The sequence below is a fragment of the Phyllostomus discolor genome, chromosome 4 (assembly GCF_004126475.2).
Source record: "Phyllostomus discolor isolate MPI-MPIP mPhyDis1 chromosome 4, mPhyDis1.pri.v3, whole genome shotgun sequence".
In the NCBI taxonomy this organism is placed as follows: Eukaryota; Metazoa; Chordata; class Mammalia; order Chiroptera; family Phyllostomidae; genus Phyllostomus; species Phyllostomus discolor.
In genome coordinates this window covers 61189080-61207068 of record NC_040906.2, presented here as the reverse complement: position 1 = coordinate 61207068, position 17989 = coordinate 61189080, and the positions used below count along the sequence as shown (strand labels likewise).

At 40.4% G+C, this 17989-nt stretch overlaps 1 protein-coding gene across 8 annotated transcripts in view; it reads right to left on the bottom strand.

Moving 5' to 3' along the window:
* The window catches only part of RBMS1 (RNA binding motif single stranded interacting protein 1), a 205847-nt gene that overhangs the window by 126745 nt on the left and 61113 nt on the right, over positions 1-17989 (bottom strand). For 2 of the 8 annotated variants that reach the window (XM_036023400.1, XM_036023401.1), the window contains exon 1: positions 520-946. The exons of the other annotated variants lie outside the window; for them this stretch is intronic. In XM_036023400.1, the coding sequence (XP_035879293.1) occupies positions 520-588 (69 nt within the window). In that variant the 5' untranslated portion in view covers positions 589-946. Of the gene's footprint in view, positions 1-519; positions 947-17989 lie in introns of those variants that run through there. 8 annotated transcript variants of the gene reach the window in all.

Sequence of the window (17989 nt, the reverse complement as noted above, 5' to 3'; positions counted from 1 at the left end):
TGACAGTACAAGTTCCTGTTTCTTTTTCTTTTTTTCCCCTCCATTTAAAATATACATGGGAGGGGGGCCGCGCGCGAACACACACACACACACACACACACACACGTCTTCCGGGTTTCCCTACGAATCGGGCAGCTTCTTTGAGGTTCCAAGTGAAGATCTTTGCAAATCCATGTTACGACCGATTATCGTACTCTTCTACACACAAAGGTTTCCGAAAAGCAAAAACATAAACAAAAACGAAACTTGTTGCAGAGCCGAGCGAAGCCCCCTGGCCCGGTGCGCTCCAGATCCCGCCGCCTCTCAGCCCCTGCCCCTTCCTCCCCTGTCCTCTAGCCCAGCCGCCCCTGGCGACGGCATCTCCCCAGCTAAGGTCACCGGCCCGAGCCGCCTCCCTCGGAAACAAGGTCACCGCCCAGCCGGGTCCCTCCGAGGAGCAGAGCGGCGTCCGGCCGAGCGCTACCGCCCTTTGTAAAGCGGGCCGCCGGCCTGCGCGCGGCATCCCCGCCGCCGCCTCACCTGCTTGCGGTAGGGAGTCCTGCAGTTGCTGCTGCCCCCGGGGTTGCCGCTGCTGCTGGGGAAGATCATCGCGACGGGCGGGCGCGGGGCAGCCTCGCCGGGAGGGGGAGGCGCACAGGAGGCGGGGGGGGGGGTGGCCCGCGGGGCCGCGGCCGCTCTGGGAACTCCCTTTCGCCGCGAGGCGGTGGCTGGCGGGGGCTGCAGCTCCTGGCGGACTTCTCCTCCGCCCTCGACCTCGGGACTCGCCTAAAAGTGCGGCGCGGGAGAGAGTCGGACAGCTTGGACGCCCGCCGCCCCGAGTGCCATGGACGGGAGTTCGCGCGCGGAGCTGGCGGCGCCGCGGTCTCTCCCGGTGGCAGCGGAGGAGCAGCGCTGCCGCGTCCCCACCTACCGTGGCCTCAACCACCGCCCTGAGAGCGCGCCGGCCGGGGGCGGGGAGGCGGCGGCGGCGCACCGCCCCGCGCCGCGCCCAGGCCCACCCGCGCCTCCCCGCCCTCCGGCTGGGCGCCGCGCCCGCAGCCCCGCTGGATAGCCGGCCCCCGCGCACTCCCTCCCGGGCTCTGGGCGGAGGCTAGGGCTGCACGGCCCGGGGAGCCGCCGGCGCCCCCGCTGTAGTGCAATGGTTGGGTCTGGCTCCCCGCATGCCGCACATTCCTTGGAGTAGCCACCCCCCTCTTTTCTTTTTTCCCCCTTCTTGTCTTTGCCTGAGCACCAGCGCGGCTCTGCACCCCTGCTCTAAGCCCCTTTTAAGGGCATCGTTTCGGGGATTCCTCGGACACCTGAGTCGGAAGCGAACTGGTCCCAGGTCTCCTCTCTGTTCTTTCATCCTTCCAAACTACCCCCCCCCCCACCCCTTCTCCCCCTCCACTCTCCCAGAAAAGGTGCGGACAATCACTCCTGCTTCAAGGAACAAACCAACCCTCCGACAAACCTCTGCCAATCCCCGTTCCCGCTAAAATGTTAGCGAGGAAAACAGGTCCCCACTCCCCACACCCTCACCGCAAATGCGCACGATAAAGTTCCGTACTTCATGACTATGCTCGAGTTTGCAAGTTTACCTTCAAGGTGACAATATCAACGGATGAAAACCATTTAAAGATCAACGGTTTGGTAAGCCTTCCAGAAGAGTGGAACAGTGTAGCCCTTCTACGTGTTAATTATTAGATGCTACGCGAATGAGTACTATTGAAGGGACACAGAAGCTCTGCAAAAAAAGGGACAAAGGGAGCAGGTAGTTTCCTTTGTTTCCCGGTTGAAACGATCTCAGGCAGCTCGAGATGCCATTTCTCTGGATCGCCTTTGCGTGTAATGCATCAAGCCTAGAAGGTGTACAATCCAGAAGGCCTCTACAGCAAGCCCCACAGACAGAGCCCACCTTCTCTGGATAGGCGATTAGGGCAGGCTTGATATCTTTCAAGTTGGCCTGTTCAACTTTAGAATTACAGAGTTATATCACCGCATAAGTATTGTTAGAGTTCTTCCTTGGAATCTGGACTCTATACCTTCCTGGAAACGGCCATCTTCCCTGATAATGAAAAATCCTAACTAGACTAAGAAGTGAAGGCACTCAACTATCTGCCTGAAGGGAAACATAGTGTCCCCGGTGGAAATCAAGCCTTCTAGCAAAGCTGTGGCCATTCAAGAATTTGTTCAAGAGCAAGAAACTGACAAATATTCATCCTAGATATCCTGCTGGTGACTTATGGGGCCACCTCACTCCCACACTCCAAGGTGCTGCTCATATTCTCAGGCGAGAGTGGTGAGAACTAGTCAGTCTCACTTAATCAAAAAACAACCATATGCACGAAATATGCATATAATTCCTAATTCTTTTCATTAAAAAAGACACAACAAAAAAAAAAAGAAAATCTTATTCTGGGCACAATACTAGACACATGATGGTCCAGTTAACTTGCTAAAATTTGCAGAAACCTAACTGCCCTTTAAAGTGATTTAATAAACACAGCCCAACTAACATTCAGTATATATATATGCTAGAACTATTTCCTGTTACTCCATGCATTTACAATTGTTTTGGCTACCCCTTTGCTATTTCTTCTCACCAGGACCCTTTATAGCGAGTTATCAACCACAAGTATAAAATACAAGGCTTTAGGCAGAACTGTTCAACTTATAGGTGCATTTTCCTGAGAGATTGCCCCAGATCCCCACAGATCAGACTTGTCCTCTTTGGGGAAAAATCCATGTACAACTTCAGTTGTCATGGCTGGTCTCTTGGGAAGCCACAACCGAAACCACAAAAGAACAGCGTAGATTAATTTTTCTATGGCTGTGCTCTAAGGTCATGATTTTTGGATATGATGCTATTCTAGACTGCTAAGACTTGATTTGGTATCCTCCAACAGTTTTACAAGGTAAGATTGTAAGTGATAATAAATTTTAAAGCAGAATATGAAAAGAATTATAGTAGATAATAAATTATACTACTAATATTAAAATAATATTTAAAGGACTTTATTTTGGGAATAAAAAGGTATCTAGCAACAAAATGTCATGTTCTATAATAGTGAATGACATAATAGGAGAGAACACAAATATATATCTTTAAAAACAACAACAACGTTTACCAGCTCCAGACTTAGGTAGGTGCTATACTCATTACAAAGAACGGAGAAGATAGAGTTTCTACCTTCAAAGACTATAAAAAGTAATGAAGTCACAAAAGCTCAAATAATTCCAACATTAAGAGAAATAAAAGAAATATGAAACCATGTGTGTATATATATATATATATATATATATATATATATAATCAATTATAGATATCCACAAGTGCTTTGTTGTAAGTAATTACAGGGATAGATCCTGGTGAGATTCATCTGGGAAGGGTTCTTGACCTTTGAAACAAATAGGCTTTCAGACAGACAACATAAGGAAACACTGTAGAGAAACTGCAAGTTATCCTGTACATGCTAATCCTTCTGAAAGGGACACTGAGACTTAGATGCTGGGCGGTCCTACATCATCCACTTCTCCCAACTCAGCAGATGGGTAAAGATGTAGGGATCTGACCCAAGGCAGCCAATCCCCAGATGAGCCAGTGACCTATGACATGCCTGGGATTGAAAAAGGAGCAGAGCCAATCAGATTCTCACCCCAGGGAATTTGATTCAGAAAACTCCGAGAGCTGCATCAGTTAGGAAAGGGGCAGAAATAGCAAGGATGGTGGAAGGTAGAGTTGAGGTCACAAAAAGCCAAAACCATAAGCTAGCCAAGGTTATGAGGAAGCAGAAACTATGAGTAAACAGGAAGCTGACTGGCAGCAAGCAGAGAGTAAAGCAGATGCCAGCAGCGTGAGCTCTTCGCCACTCGATGATGGAGGGAGCCAGAGTCCCTGCAGCTGCTTTTGCTCTTGAGACTTACAATGAGTGTATACTTAGTGCCCTCTCCCCTTCTTCAGATAACTTAAGTGAATGTGGGCTTTGTAATCTAAGGAACAAAGTTAAAATAGCCTGACAAATCTAGCTCCATATTTCATCTTCCCACTTCCTATCCACATGGTTCGGGCAAGTTAGTTCACCTCTCTGAGTCCAACACTCCACACAGATTGTCTTAAGTATCTATACAATACACCAACACAAGTGCTGTTACTACTGTTTCTCAAGGTTTTACAGGGTGGTTTGTAGATTTAAGTGGGTGTACTGTGTAAATAACTGATGCGTATTCAGTAAGTTTGGCTGACCATCAAAGAGCAGAAGCAAGGGTGTAGCTGGACCTGAAAACTAAAAAGAACAAATTTAGGTAAGGGGAGGCTGTCTTCCGATACCTGTTTAATGACCACATGAATATGTTTTTTAATGCAGTTATACCATAGATTTAACTTTAAGAGGTTACAAAAAAAAACCCAGTCTGCAAACTTTTTTTTAATTGCCTAGGTGCACTGGAGTTTTCCTCTTCCTTTTTGTCCATTTCCTTTAACAGAGTTACATGTTGGACTAGGGTCATATCTGTATGAACGGGAACACTTTGTGAGGGGGAGTAGACGGATGAGGATAACAAAATTGGAGCCATCAGTACCTGCAGAAGCCTGCAATCTTTTAGGGATGAGACCTGCAACTTAAGAAGCCTTTGTGTAACTGGAATTCGAGAATCTGAATGCAGAAGACATTCGTCCCATAGAAACAATTTGAAAAATGAAACTTTCATTTATAAATCTTTCACATCTCATTTCACTTTCACAATAACCCTATAAGGATTGAAGGGTTATTGGACTCTATTTACAGATGACAGGAAAAAAAAGTAAGACTGACTGACTGACTTACCCATACAGCTAGTAAGTAGCAAGCATTAAAATCTAGACCTATCTAGGGTTAAAAAGACTTTGTCCTGTGTGCCTTCAATTCTGTAATTCTGCGTCTCCAAAAAGCCTTATAAATAATGCTCTAATTCCCATGTGAGTCCTTGTAACCCCTGCAGCACCCGAGCTGCTGTACACTAATAATGCAAGGCATTAAGTGATAAGTGCCAGCCAAGTGGTCTAGACAATTATGTGCTACAGAGTCCACAGGAGGGAGCGATCAATACAGGATATGTAACATGGGCGTGGGAAGCTCAGCTGTACAAATGTTTTGTTTGAGGGGCATTCAGAGAGAAGCACTGTGCAGACAGCCAGAAAACAGAACTCGAGACGGGGCGGGGGGGATGAGAGGATGTAGATTTGGGGTGATCACTATCGAAGTCATAGCTAATCGCTGTACTCCTAGAGTGGAGTGAAGGGTGAAAAGCTACATAAAAGACGCCTCCCCCCACCCTATTTCAACACACACATTACCGAGCCCTGTAGAGAAGACTTCGAATGAAATTAAAAAGCAAGGATGACGGGAAAGCTAAGCTTGGAAAAAAGAAAAAACAAAATGGAGGCGGAGAAGATGTCCAGGGAGATAAGAGCAGAACACCTCTATCAGCAGATGCACAGACCTTTAGCAGGTCCTATCCCTCTGTCACTGCTAATGCACTTCAGGCACCTTTTTTATTTGGGTCACGTTGAAAACAGAAAGGCATTAACAGGCATTAAAGGCGTTAAGGTTCATCCAACGTTATTTCAAATTACAATCTTTAATGAACAAAATATAACCACATATTATTGGTCAGCTTAAGCAGTTTACACTAAAAAAAATTATTTAGAGTCTCTATTGCTCACAAAGCCTCTGGTACATAGCAGAAGAGAGAGAGAGAATGAAAATGAACATGAGACCAGCAGATTCTTTAAATTTCAGTTCTTTCCTGGTACAAAATAGAGTTGATAAAATACCCTATTTCTAAAGTAGCAGAAATATTTTGTTACTTACTATTTTGCTTTTTAAAAAATTTATGATTCTTACTGTAGACTTAAAGTCTCCCTAGACACACATAAAATGAAACCACTATAATAAAACTATAGCTTTGTAGCTATAATCCTAGAAGGTATATAAGAAAACATAAACATGGACATATACTGATGAGTTTTACCAGAAACAATATTCTGGTGTTTCCTAAATCTATCCTGATGAACAAAAAAGAAGAAACAAGCTTTACTCTACTGTGTTTCTCTGCATGAACTAATACATAACAGCTATCATTTATTGAGTAACTACTATATTCCAGGCACTTTTTCAGCACACCCTCCCCCTAACATGCACACACATGCACCACACACCCAATGAGAAAAGAATGATTATCGCATTTTACTGAAGAGAAAACTGAGACTCAGACATTTAAGTAACTTTCCCAAGGCCATATAAATTCAATATATAACAAAGCTGAGGTTTGAACTCAGGGATCTCAACTCCAAAGTCCCCTGCCTTTAATAATGCTAGTGATAATAATTATTACTATTGCCTGTAGATCAAATCCAAGCCTCACTGGGGAAAACTTCAGAGCCCAACCCTGGGTGTGCATCTTAGCTTGATCAATTACAATCTATGTGACCTTGGGCAAGTCACTTAAAAAGGATATAAAATTACATAGAATTTCCATTCAGTTGAATATAAAGGCAAATTTTCTAATATTAGAGTCTATAGTGATAGTACAGTATATATTCTGGCCCAAATTAGCTCCTAATCTCATTTAACTGAGAGTTGCTGAGGTGTAACCTCTCTTTTAACCAGTTTTATATTCTGGGGTTGCTGGTGGGATAGAGTTGGGAGGGAGGCAGAAAAACAATCTTCTAGAAGCCAGGACAGTGATAAGTGAAAGCTATTTCCTGAATCCTGAACTGGAACTGAAAACACATTTTCCCTCAAAAAATAATGGGAGACCATGTTAGTAATCAGCTTCATTATTTAATTCATAGGTGTTTACAGGTCGATTGATGTCCAAATCACCATTTAAGACATTCCTCTCTGTGGTAAACCATACTCCAAATTTGAAACAAATAACTTACACTCACGTTCTTTTGGATATAATCTGTTCATAAATTCTGCTCATGCAGAACGGTTAATAAAATCCAATGCTTGTTCAACTTCCCGGCAAAAGGGTTCTGTATAAGTTCAATTTCCTTTCTGTTTTTGTGTAGAAATATGTACACAGGTTTTTATTCTTTCCAAACAAACAACATGGAGGGGGCAGAGGCTATATGAATTAAAATTCAAGCTATTTGTTTTGGTTTGGTTCATACTACACTGAATCTGTATTTGTAGATCAGATTCTATAACAAAAGAAAGGAGAGTCAACCAGGGAGGGATGTCTCAATCCTCCGCATTCCTCGGTTGTGCCCATCTAGTGTCTGAGCTGTTATTCTCCATTCCAATAGCAAGTCTATAAAAAAACAAGTGCTTAAACCAATTAAATCAGATTCTTTGGGATGAGACCTAGAAAAAAAATAAAAATAAATAAAAAGCTTTTGTTAAAAAATGAATAAATAAATAAATAATTAAAAAGTGCTTACTATCAGAATACATAAAGATAACTCAATAAATTTTCCATGAGTTATAGTAAAGCCTACAAAATATAAAGATATTATTAGGTAATTTTTTCAATTATAGCTTACCTAAAGAGATGGGAGTAGCATAATCACCTACTGACTGAGCAAACTATGGATAAAGGGTTAGTACTGGGGTGAGGAAGGGAAGGGCTGATGTACTGTGGAAATAGCTAATCATATCCACCTCTTGCTACATGACCTAGGAAATCAACAGCATTTGTAGAAAGCGAGAGCCAAAAAAAAAAAATCTCGACACGAAAAACAAAAATCAAACCTACAATAATCATCTCCTTTCCATGAGTAAGAATAACTGTTGAAATGACAACTCAGACAATACAGGGTGAATAACTGTACCTGAGGCAAACAAAGCCCTCACTTAAGCTCAGAATGACCAGAGGTTATCATAAAGACATTACTAAATGCCTGAGGGACATTAGCAATGTCTATCGGAAACCTAGGATCCATAGCATGACAGGTTTTAAAGCATTCAAAACCCAGAAGAAGAAAGGAAAAAATGGCCACAGTTCTCTGTCTCTTCAGTTGCCACACTTACCATTAAATTAGGTCTATTTCACCTAAAGAGAAGAATCACAGAATAATTAATGACATCCTTTAAGTAAGCATCAGTGGGGATGCTGAAAAGCTTTTCATTCTCTACTGAATTACAAAAGTTCAAACAAGAAAATACAGAATTAGAAATAAGTTTCTGTTCAGTTGAATATGTACGAAGGCAAACTTTTCAACATCAGAATATTTGGTTAAGAGTTCTGAAATGGGCTACGCAAGGAGCTTACAAAAATTCCCCACACGACGTGTCTTTAAGAATGACTACTTCTGGGTTATCTAATATACTTAACACATGCGGCAGACTGATGACAGACCGGTGGCAAACTGATACTCCCCGAGCGAAGACAAGGCGAACGAGGAAGTTCTGATGTTGTCATGGCAATGTGACTGATCATGACATCAGCAATTCCCAATTCCAAACCACACAGCACACTCCCAGAACGCTGACAACACTCCACACAGGCCCTCCCAACAGCACCCTCCCTTCACCTCCCAGTCTGGTATTTGATCTAGTGGCAAGTGAGACGATGTCTCAACTAAAGGATTATTAAGCATTAAATCCTGTTAAACTGTTTAAAGTTGGAGAAGGTGCCAAGATGAAGAAGATAATTTCTAAAGCCATTTTTCAGAATATATGTCTATTCAGAAAAAAGTATTTTCTATTTAGAAAATATATTTTTAAATGTTTTATGTGTGTACATATATTAACACATAGAAGCAGAATGAATGTATAAAATATTATAATTTACAAAATGCTCTATTATACATTGTCTCATTAAGTCTCAACAAAGGAAGCAGGACAGGCATTCTCACCTTTTTCGGAATAGGTAAGATAGCCTAATAAGGCAGGTTAAGCAACTTGTCCTAGGTCAAAATACTTCAATAATGGAATGAACGCTACTATACTATTTCTTTGTGGACACCTTCACCAGTAATAAATTCATCCCATCTATCCATATTTAGCCATATGTCACCATATATCGCTGAGAAAGTTCTTTGTTAAATGGTCTCCAAATCTCAGCCTGCCCACCACAGTCTTACCCCAGGACGACAGTCTCTCTTCTGTAATAGTACAGTGCTTCTACACTGCCCCATCCTGAAAAATGAGGGCAGAGTCTGATTCTGAGGCTTAACAATCTTGTAAATATTTATACAGTCTGTAAACCTCTAATGAGTTATTTAACCTGTTGTTCTACACATAGTAGGGTTTGCTGGAGGCATGAATGAATGAAGAAGCTACCTTTCATATCCACATAGACACAAATGGCAGAAATGATCATTTTCACCCTCTTTTTAAAAACGATGATCATCTGAAGCTACAAAAAGCTGAATGTAAGCTATGGAGTGATCAAGCTTCAAGACTACACTTTACAGATTATATTAAACATGGTGAATTTGCATCCTAATCTTTAGATCACTTGAGATCATAACAGGGGTTGTAATCAATGTTGCATTTTCTATTTGTACGTGACATAAGTAAACGTGATTCCATGATCAAGTGGTTTCTCTTGACCTCAGCTATTACTGTCAGAATAAATCTTGCTTTACTTTTTTGGGGAAAGGCAATTGTCCTATTTGTCTCTCTGAAATCAGTCTCCTATAAATATTTGGATATAAAACTGTATGCCATGAAATGTAAGATGCTACTGATTATAAGATACCTAACAATTACCGAGATGTTAACATTTGAAAAAGTGCACAATAGTAATTATACAGCACTGTAAGTTACAAGATGCATCCTGATTTCCGAGATATTGAAGTGTGAAAAAGGTAACTCTTAGAACCTGTGCAGTATGACATCCGGGTACATGAACACATGCATGCAAATGCACACACATGTTCTTCTTATTCATAGCTTCAGCTCGAGAAATGTTTTTTCAAACCTTCATTTTTACCCTTCTGAAGAACAAAGAGCTACTAAGTGGTTACAAGTAAATGCCTCACACACTCAGTTTTTTCAAGGAGATCTGACAGTGTCTTAACAACTGGGGTGCACCGTCTCTGTGAGTTAGAATGAGACACTTCCCCCTGATCTCACAAAGGCATCCCTCACTGAGGAACAAGCTGAGCTGTCTGCTTCCATCCTCTCCACCCCCGCACCCCCGCCCACAATCACTACACATTATACCCACAGTGTTTCAGATACACAATGTATTCATCTAATAAAAAGGTTGAAGGGAGATAAGTGTAAATCTGTAGATATTTATCCAACTTCTCCACTCCACACTTCTTGTTATTGGTGTTTTAAAGTTGTCAGTTGCAAATATAACTTGATAACATTCATCCTAGACTGTTACTTCTTCAGCAAGTTTCAGTCACACACATGCATGCACATGGACACACACTCAAAAGATCAGTTACCGCTGTCATTCTGGCACACAGCACCAGCCCCGACCTGTGAGTCTTACAGACTCCCACTTTTTGGCACGATGTGCAGTGCCAGTTCTCAGTCTTTCTGGGGCTTCAGACAGGAAAAGTAACTTTTACATCAATCAGATAAGTCAGATAAAAGCACATATATCTAAAATGGTTATCACAATCCATGAATTTGATATGACACCACAAAGTGAACCCAAAGCAGGAACAGAGCATGTAAGATGAGCCAGGTATAGAAAACATGTAAATTGTTCACACTGGACGCAGTGGCTGTTAGATATGAGTTTCTGATATTTCATACTTGATCAGGAATGACTAGTCCCCTTCCACTTCCTCCCTCTTCCTTGTGTAACTTCCCTTTTAGTCATCTCCCTGCTGGTGCTGAGATAAAGCTGATGTGAAAAAGTAGAATAAACTGGTCAATTTATTAGCTGACTGTAGGATGGTCAAACTGGAGCTTGAAGATTATATTTGAATTTCATTTATCTGTAATGTTTCTCTTTGCTGTAAAATAAAAGTGTAATTGATTTCACAAGGAAAATTATAGGAATTATTAACACATCAAACCATTAACAGAACCCAAGTCCTTAACTCAGGGCCTGGCACATATCAGGCATCCAAATATTGGTTCAATGGATGTATAACTGAAGGAATAAACAGTATTTTCAAAATGTATGAAAGTCCTACTCAAATAGATATTGTTTCATAAAATAAGTTTCCAACTTAGAGATGTTAATTTAATGATGAATTGTAAATTATAATTTATCAACCAAACTTCTTCAGTATTAAAGAATATCATTCCAGGCTCTGTAATGCATGACCTCTTGAGTGATTTAAAAACCTATTCTATTTTAGGGGCTCTTTTAAGAAGTCTCAGTATTCATTTAAACTATTTATCATGGACATCGTTAGGTGTATCTGGCTATAAATATTGCCAATTGCCATAGAAATTGTTTTTTTCTTTGTTTCTAAATCTGCCCTTCCCTTTACTTAAAAAAATATCATAATTTACCCTGTCTGGGTAGCTCAGTTGGTTAGAGCACCATCCTCATAGGCCAAGGTTGCAGGTTTGATCCCCCATCAGGGCACATACAAGATTTAACCAATGAATGCATAAATAAGTGGAACAACAAATTGATGTTTCTTTCTGTCTCCCTTCTTCTCTCTAAAATCATAACTTAAAAAATGATAATTTGTTTTTGATGTTCACCACAGAATTTTTAGTAGGTGTACAAACTCCTGTAATTGAAAATCATGTAATTTGTTTCATTTTATTATATAACATTTTTAAAAATTCTATCAGTAAATAGAATGGGCAAATTGTTGATAATCACTGAAGCTGTTCTTTCTAATTTAGTGATGTGTGAAAACGTCCACGATTCGTGTATTTTGCAATGACATCAGTGTACTAGAAGATCTGTGAGGCTGACTTTGAGGATTCCAAAAACCAAAGCCAGTTGATTCTCGGTGCTCCAACACTTAACAAAGCGACAACGTAGCTTGGTATGTTTTCTTTTAAATAATTACTTAATCTGCCCATTTTACTCTTTTGTCCATGTTATCTAAAAAAATTTTTAAAGTTTAGATATGAGACTATAGTCTGGATAGTACAAAGATTAACAGTGACTCCGTTATTAGAAAATGCTATGAATCCTATGAATGCTATGAAGTGATTAAACAGAATTCGGCCAATTTCTACACTCGACAGTGAAACTGCACTATTTCTAAATTAGCAGCATTTCTATGGTTCCTGGGGACTATTCTTTTTCCAGATCTTTTCTCTATAGTGTCCTTCAGCCAGAACTACCAGAATCTCTTGTTTCTTTCTCTGATTGGTCCTTATTTATTCCAAATTGCAAATTGTTGTGTATATTGCTTCCAAAACAGTATTTTATGACCTCTTTGGTTATCATTCTATTTCCTAAAAACTCCCACATCAAATGCAAATTTCTGAGCATCACTTAAAAAACACTCTTCTTTCTAACTCCTTTCCCCCTTTACCTCTCTTCCAGCTATGATTTGTGTTTTGGCTGCCCATGAACTCACTCTTTTCTGGCGCTGACTTTTGCCAGGAAACAGCCTCTGTTTTTCCATCAGCCAAACCACATTTCATCCCTCTCTGTTGACTCTGTTGAAATTGCAGCTCATGGTCCACCCCCTGTGAGTTTTTCCTACTCATCTATTTTCCAAGGCCTCTTGTTATATTTTCTAAAGAAATAGAAAATATAGGTCAATTTAGTTTCTTTACATTAGGAATTCCTCTACTGATAAGACCATAGCCAAGATTTTCCACTACGTCCAAAGGCAAGAACTTACTGACCTGGCTTCACCATAAATCACTGGTTCTCAGACTCGTTTCTAATCTTCCTTCCTCCTTTTTTCCCTCCTTCGTCCTCCTTCCTCCTTCGTCCTTCCTCCCTCTCTTCCTTCTTTTCTTCCGCCTAAAGAATACTACATATTCCCATCAGTCTTCTGCATGATTCTGACTCAGATGTGATGAGGACACACACTCCCATCCTTATCTGAAAAACTCTGTTATGAAGAATTGGCCAGAGTGGTTACAGAAACCCAGAAAAGATAAGTATTTAACTTTAGCCCTCCTGCACTCAGATGTGTGGTCTCAATCTCTCTGTCTCTGTCTCTCCACACATATATACATATACCTAAAACATATCTATATTACAGACATATAATGCTTTCTTTAAAAAACAAAAACACCTTGCTATAAGGTACATCACAAAACAACCTAGCCTCTTGACCTAACAGGGCATGGAAATGATTAAATGTTTTCTCCGGGGTGAGCATGTATTTATTAAAACCCAAGATGAAACCAAAATGTATTTTACAATGCATAAAGCTGCTGAGAATTACTTTTCTCCGGTGACTACAACTTCCCCTGAAACTCCAGTGTTGATTCTTCTTTCTCCCTACAACGAGAAGCATCTGCATACCGTTCACACGGACTCCATTTTGTTCTGAGACCTAACAGCCTGCCATTGCCATGTATACTGTGGAGTGGCGGACAGGCATCAGCTTTCAATAAAAACTGCCGCACCCTGGCTGGCATAGCTCAGTGGATTGAGCCTGAGAACCAAAGGGTTGCCAGTTCGATTCCCAGTCAGGGCATATGCCTGGGTTGCAGGCCAGGTCCCCAGTAGGGGACATGTGAAAGGCAACCACACATGATGTTTCTCTCCCTCTCCTTCCCTTTCCCTCTCTCTAAAAAGAAATAAAATCTTAAAAAAATAAAAATAAAAACGGACATGTTCAAAAACCAATTCTACCACTTGCTAGTTCAGCAATATTCACCTACATCTGTTTAACTGTAAAAGGAAAAGAACAGTATCTCTCTTATAGTATTTTGGGGAGAAGCAAAATAAGACACTTCAGTTTGTTAAATTATAAACATTAGTTACCATCATTTACTCACCCAGCATAAATGCACTTATCTTTGATAATTTAGCACAGGGCTCAGAACTTTTTCTAGGTGATAATCGTTTCATCTATCCCCAACCTTACAGGTCCTTAAATTCCACTTCAAGAAAACCTGCATGTCCACTTTGCTTCAACGACTAACATCATTGCATGTCATCAAGTTCTGAAATTCCCATTCTTCCCTCTCTTCTGCACTCTTATTAATAAAAATAATAGTATTACATAACAGTTTTGAGTATGAATATGTGCCAGGTATTGCTGTAAGTATTTTACAGGTATTGTTTCATTAATCCTCACACCATTATTCTTCCCATTGCAGATATGGAAAACTTAAGCTTCCCTTCACTCTCTTTATTCTTCCCTTCCCTGTGCTATCAGGTCACCACCATCACCAACACAGTGCCTCCCCACATTTCACTTATTCCCAACAAAGTTAAATCCCTAAGTCAGGCAACTCACTTTGTCATCTCTAGTACCCACAGTCCTTTCATTCTTTCAGATGAGCACTTCTGGCCATCAGGTTTATCTGTTCTTCCTAAATCATAACAATGCTTGCTGGCTTCACAGAAGAATTCACTTAAGCCTAGTTATTTCCCAGTGGCTCCCTACCCCAACCCACAGAAAATTAATGCTAAACTTTTTATTTTCCCTTCAAACTGTCAATCTCACTTTTCACTGTCAAATAATAAGACAGACATCATTTCACATTATTTGCATAAATACTCGTGTGTGTGTGTGTGTGTGTGTGTGTGTGTATTTTTCCCTTGGCCTTCTTCTCTACCTACTAGAAATGTTTCCAGTTCTTTTCAAGACATGTGTTTCCATTTGGATCCTTGATTTCAAATAAATTTTCCTATTATTTCCTCTCTCTATCACCCTCATCTTTCTCTCCAACCCTGTTTCTGGCCCTTCCTTCCTCCCTCCCTCCCACCCTCTCTCTCTGTCTCCCTCCCTCCCTCTCTTCCTTCTTGGCTACTTAACATATTTTTACAATAAAAGTAATACATTAATATGTTTTTCTTTGAGGAATTAGAACAGATTCAATGGCTTTTACCCCTCTATACCAACTTATTCTGGTCTTCTCTATCTGAAAAAACAAAATGCTTCTTTGCTTATTGAGGTATTTTATTCCTCTTTTCTTTCATTGCCAGAGTTTTGAAAAGACCATTTACCAGTGGAAGGCTGTAGGTCTTCACCTCCCACTCCAATTCAGACCACGGTCATCTGGCTTCTGCCCCCACCAATCACCCACAACAGCCTCTTAGCTCCCATCCAGTGTGACTTAACTGTAACTCACCTTCATGGCATTCCAATGCATCTGTTCTTTTGGTTGTCCTCCTTTGCCCTCTTTCCCCTGCTGTAGGTTCTTTTCCACATAAGAGTTCAGCCACGACTAGCATTCCAGTAATCACCCTGAACAAAGTAGTCCACATCTAGAGAGCCAATCTTACTTCTTCTCTGTAGGGATCCAGACTCATGGTTCAAACATCCTCGAGCCTCCATTTCCCCTGTCAGCATTCCCTCTCTCTCCCTCTCTCCCTCTCCCTCTCTCTCTCTCTCTCATGCTACCACTAAAATCCACACGCTGCCTACTACAGCCACTTGTAGTGTGCTTTGGTTATATTTATTTGTGCATTTCACTGGAATCTAAGCCTGTTAAGAGCTAGAGATCTAGCTCACTGCCTGGCACATAGTTACAACTCTATTTATTTTTAATTTATTGACTTATAAATTTAAGCAAAAGTTATTTTAAATTTATTGAGTTAGGAGTCCAAGAAAAAATGTTCCATTTTCATAAAATTAAAGAGAAAAATATCCTTATGCTCATGTAATGCTTATTATCTATTTTGTTTTGTTTTCACACAGAAAGTATTCAGAATCTGAGGAGCACTTTTTCTCTAATGAGGGACAAACTCTCTAATGCATTTGGGAATGCTCATAATTTCCAAAGTGCAGGAGGAATAAAAGCCCCATTAACTGGGGACATTTGTGTTCTAAGAGGAAAATGAATATTGGATATTCATGCCCTAAGAGGGAAAGCTCTGCAACTAAATTTTAAACTGCTTTTCAGGTTCTTCTTCAACCCAATTTTTAGTTGAAAAATTTTAAAGAAGAGAATAATTATACATTTGGGTCTACTTATGTCTACCATCTACTCAGAAACCATTATAGAAATAGCAGAATCTAGGAAAGATTTTACAGAATGAGCTTCAGAATACCTCCTTTATATTAAGGGGGCAGGGAAAGCTAGGAAAATAAGGAAGAATTGAGAAATCTTTCCTGGTGTTTATTTTTACACCCTGAGCACCCAAAAGTCAGAGATGAGCAACCAAAAGCTAGAGATAAGCAGTAAGGTAGGGGATTTAAAAAATGGACGTAAAAATGATGGTTGCCATAAGATAACCAAAAATTGATCATCAATTCACAGACATATAATTAAGAAGGACAGCCCCCCCAAAATGTAGATCTTAATCTTGGTTCCTGGGTGCAATAATGGTCAACAAAATGGTGGCTTCCCTTCTTGGCACCTTTAGTTAAATTACCTCCATTCCTAGCAGTACATTTAGCTGCTTAAGTGGGGTGGCATGAAGTGGAAGGACTTAAAGGCACTTCTACCTACTAATGGGATAGTCCAGACTCAATTTTAAACACATACACTTCAGTGCCTGTGCAAACAAATAATTTCTACTACTATCATAGTGAATTCTTTTTATCCCAAAAAGAGATGATCACGACTCTCAAAATTTTCCAGATATATTTTCTCTTCCAGATGCCTCTTAGTTATTTTATACCTCATTAGCTCTTTCAAATTTTGACTGAAAGAGAAGATAGGTTACTTTTAAAATTCCCTAATAATGTTCCTCATCTATTCATTCAACTTCTATTCACAAGGAGGATACTACAGTCAAACTGCTGGGTGCTGTGCACAGAGGGAGGCCATGAGGTTGCTCAGGGGCTATGACTAAGCTGAGATTGGGAGGAAACAGAAACAATAAGAAGAGGAATCATTGCTTGTAATAGTGACTCACAGGGCAGGGATTTTTCAACAACTATGAGACTCACAGGAGTGGAGGAACGAGATGCTAACAGATAGCAAGAAGCAAAGTAGCTGAACTCAGAAAACTGCTAAACAAAGCAAGTGGGTGACAAAAATGGTAGACGTTGAAGAGGCAAAATTCAAAATTCCAGGTTTTGAATTTGTGCCCTGAATTGAGAACCATCTTCCAGTTGTTCTCCATAAGGCTCACGACCACCATGGTTCCTGCCAATCCTGAAGCCTAGGAAGTCAGCTTTTCTGGGTATGGCCTCATAGCTGAGATTCTGATACCCTTTATGTATTTTTAGAACAATCTCACCCCCACAACCTAACACAAACGGTAGTGTATCTCTGTTACGTGCAATCAGAAGCACCTTGCTAAAGAAATGCTAACACAGTTGTCTAAGAAACTACTCCTGGAAATTAGCACTTGGCAATAGCAAGTCATTGCGAGAGAGAAATAATTTGAGGTCAGGCAGCACCACCTGCTTATTATGAGAAGTTACTAAATGATTTCCATTTCTTTCAAACAATTTATTATTAACAAAATTGCCCTAATTGCACCTACATGATCAGCAGGTACTGCATTCATCTTTTTTATCATCCCAATTAAAGTGTTGCCTGGTGTTCAAAAAAACCAAGCTTCTCATATACAATCTGAGGTATCTCCATTTTTTAAAAAGGAATGACAAGATACAGGCTCCCCCACCCAGAAAAAAACCCACATACAAATTAGACTGTCTTTCATCAAATTTAAAATGTCTTCAATGTCTATATACTTCAATATTTCTAAAATAAACTATTATATGATATATGAGATAATGTTATTTGTTGCAAATTCTTCTAAAAAGTAAGATATATGATGCATTAAGTCTTAGGGATTCTGTTTTGGTTTCAAGTGTACATGTTTTAAATCAAAGGAGGCACTTTTTTGCTATTAGAAACCAACAGGTTTTTAATAAGATGGTCTCAAGGGTTGTGTTATATTTTAGGAATAAGCACTTCCTGTGCAGATTTGTGTTGCCGCCTCATTCCCGGTGACTTCCGAACAATCTAGGGTCACAGTGGCTTCTTTTTAATTAGTATCTCACCCGAGGAAGGGGAGCATGTCAAGAGGAGAACAATGCACAAAG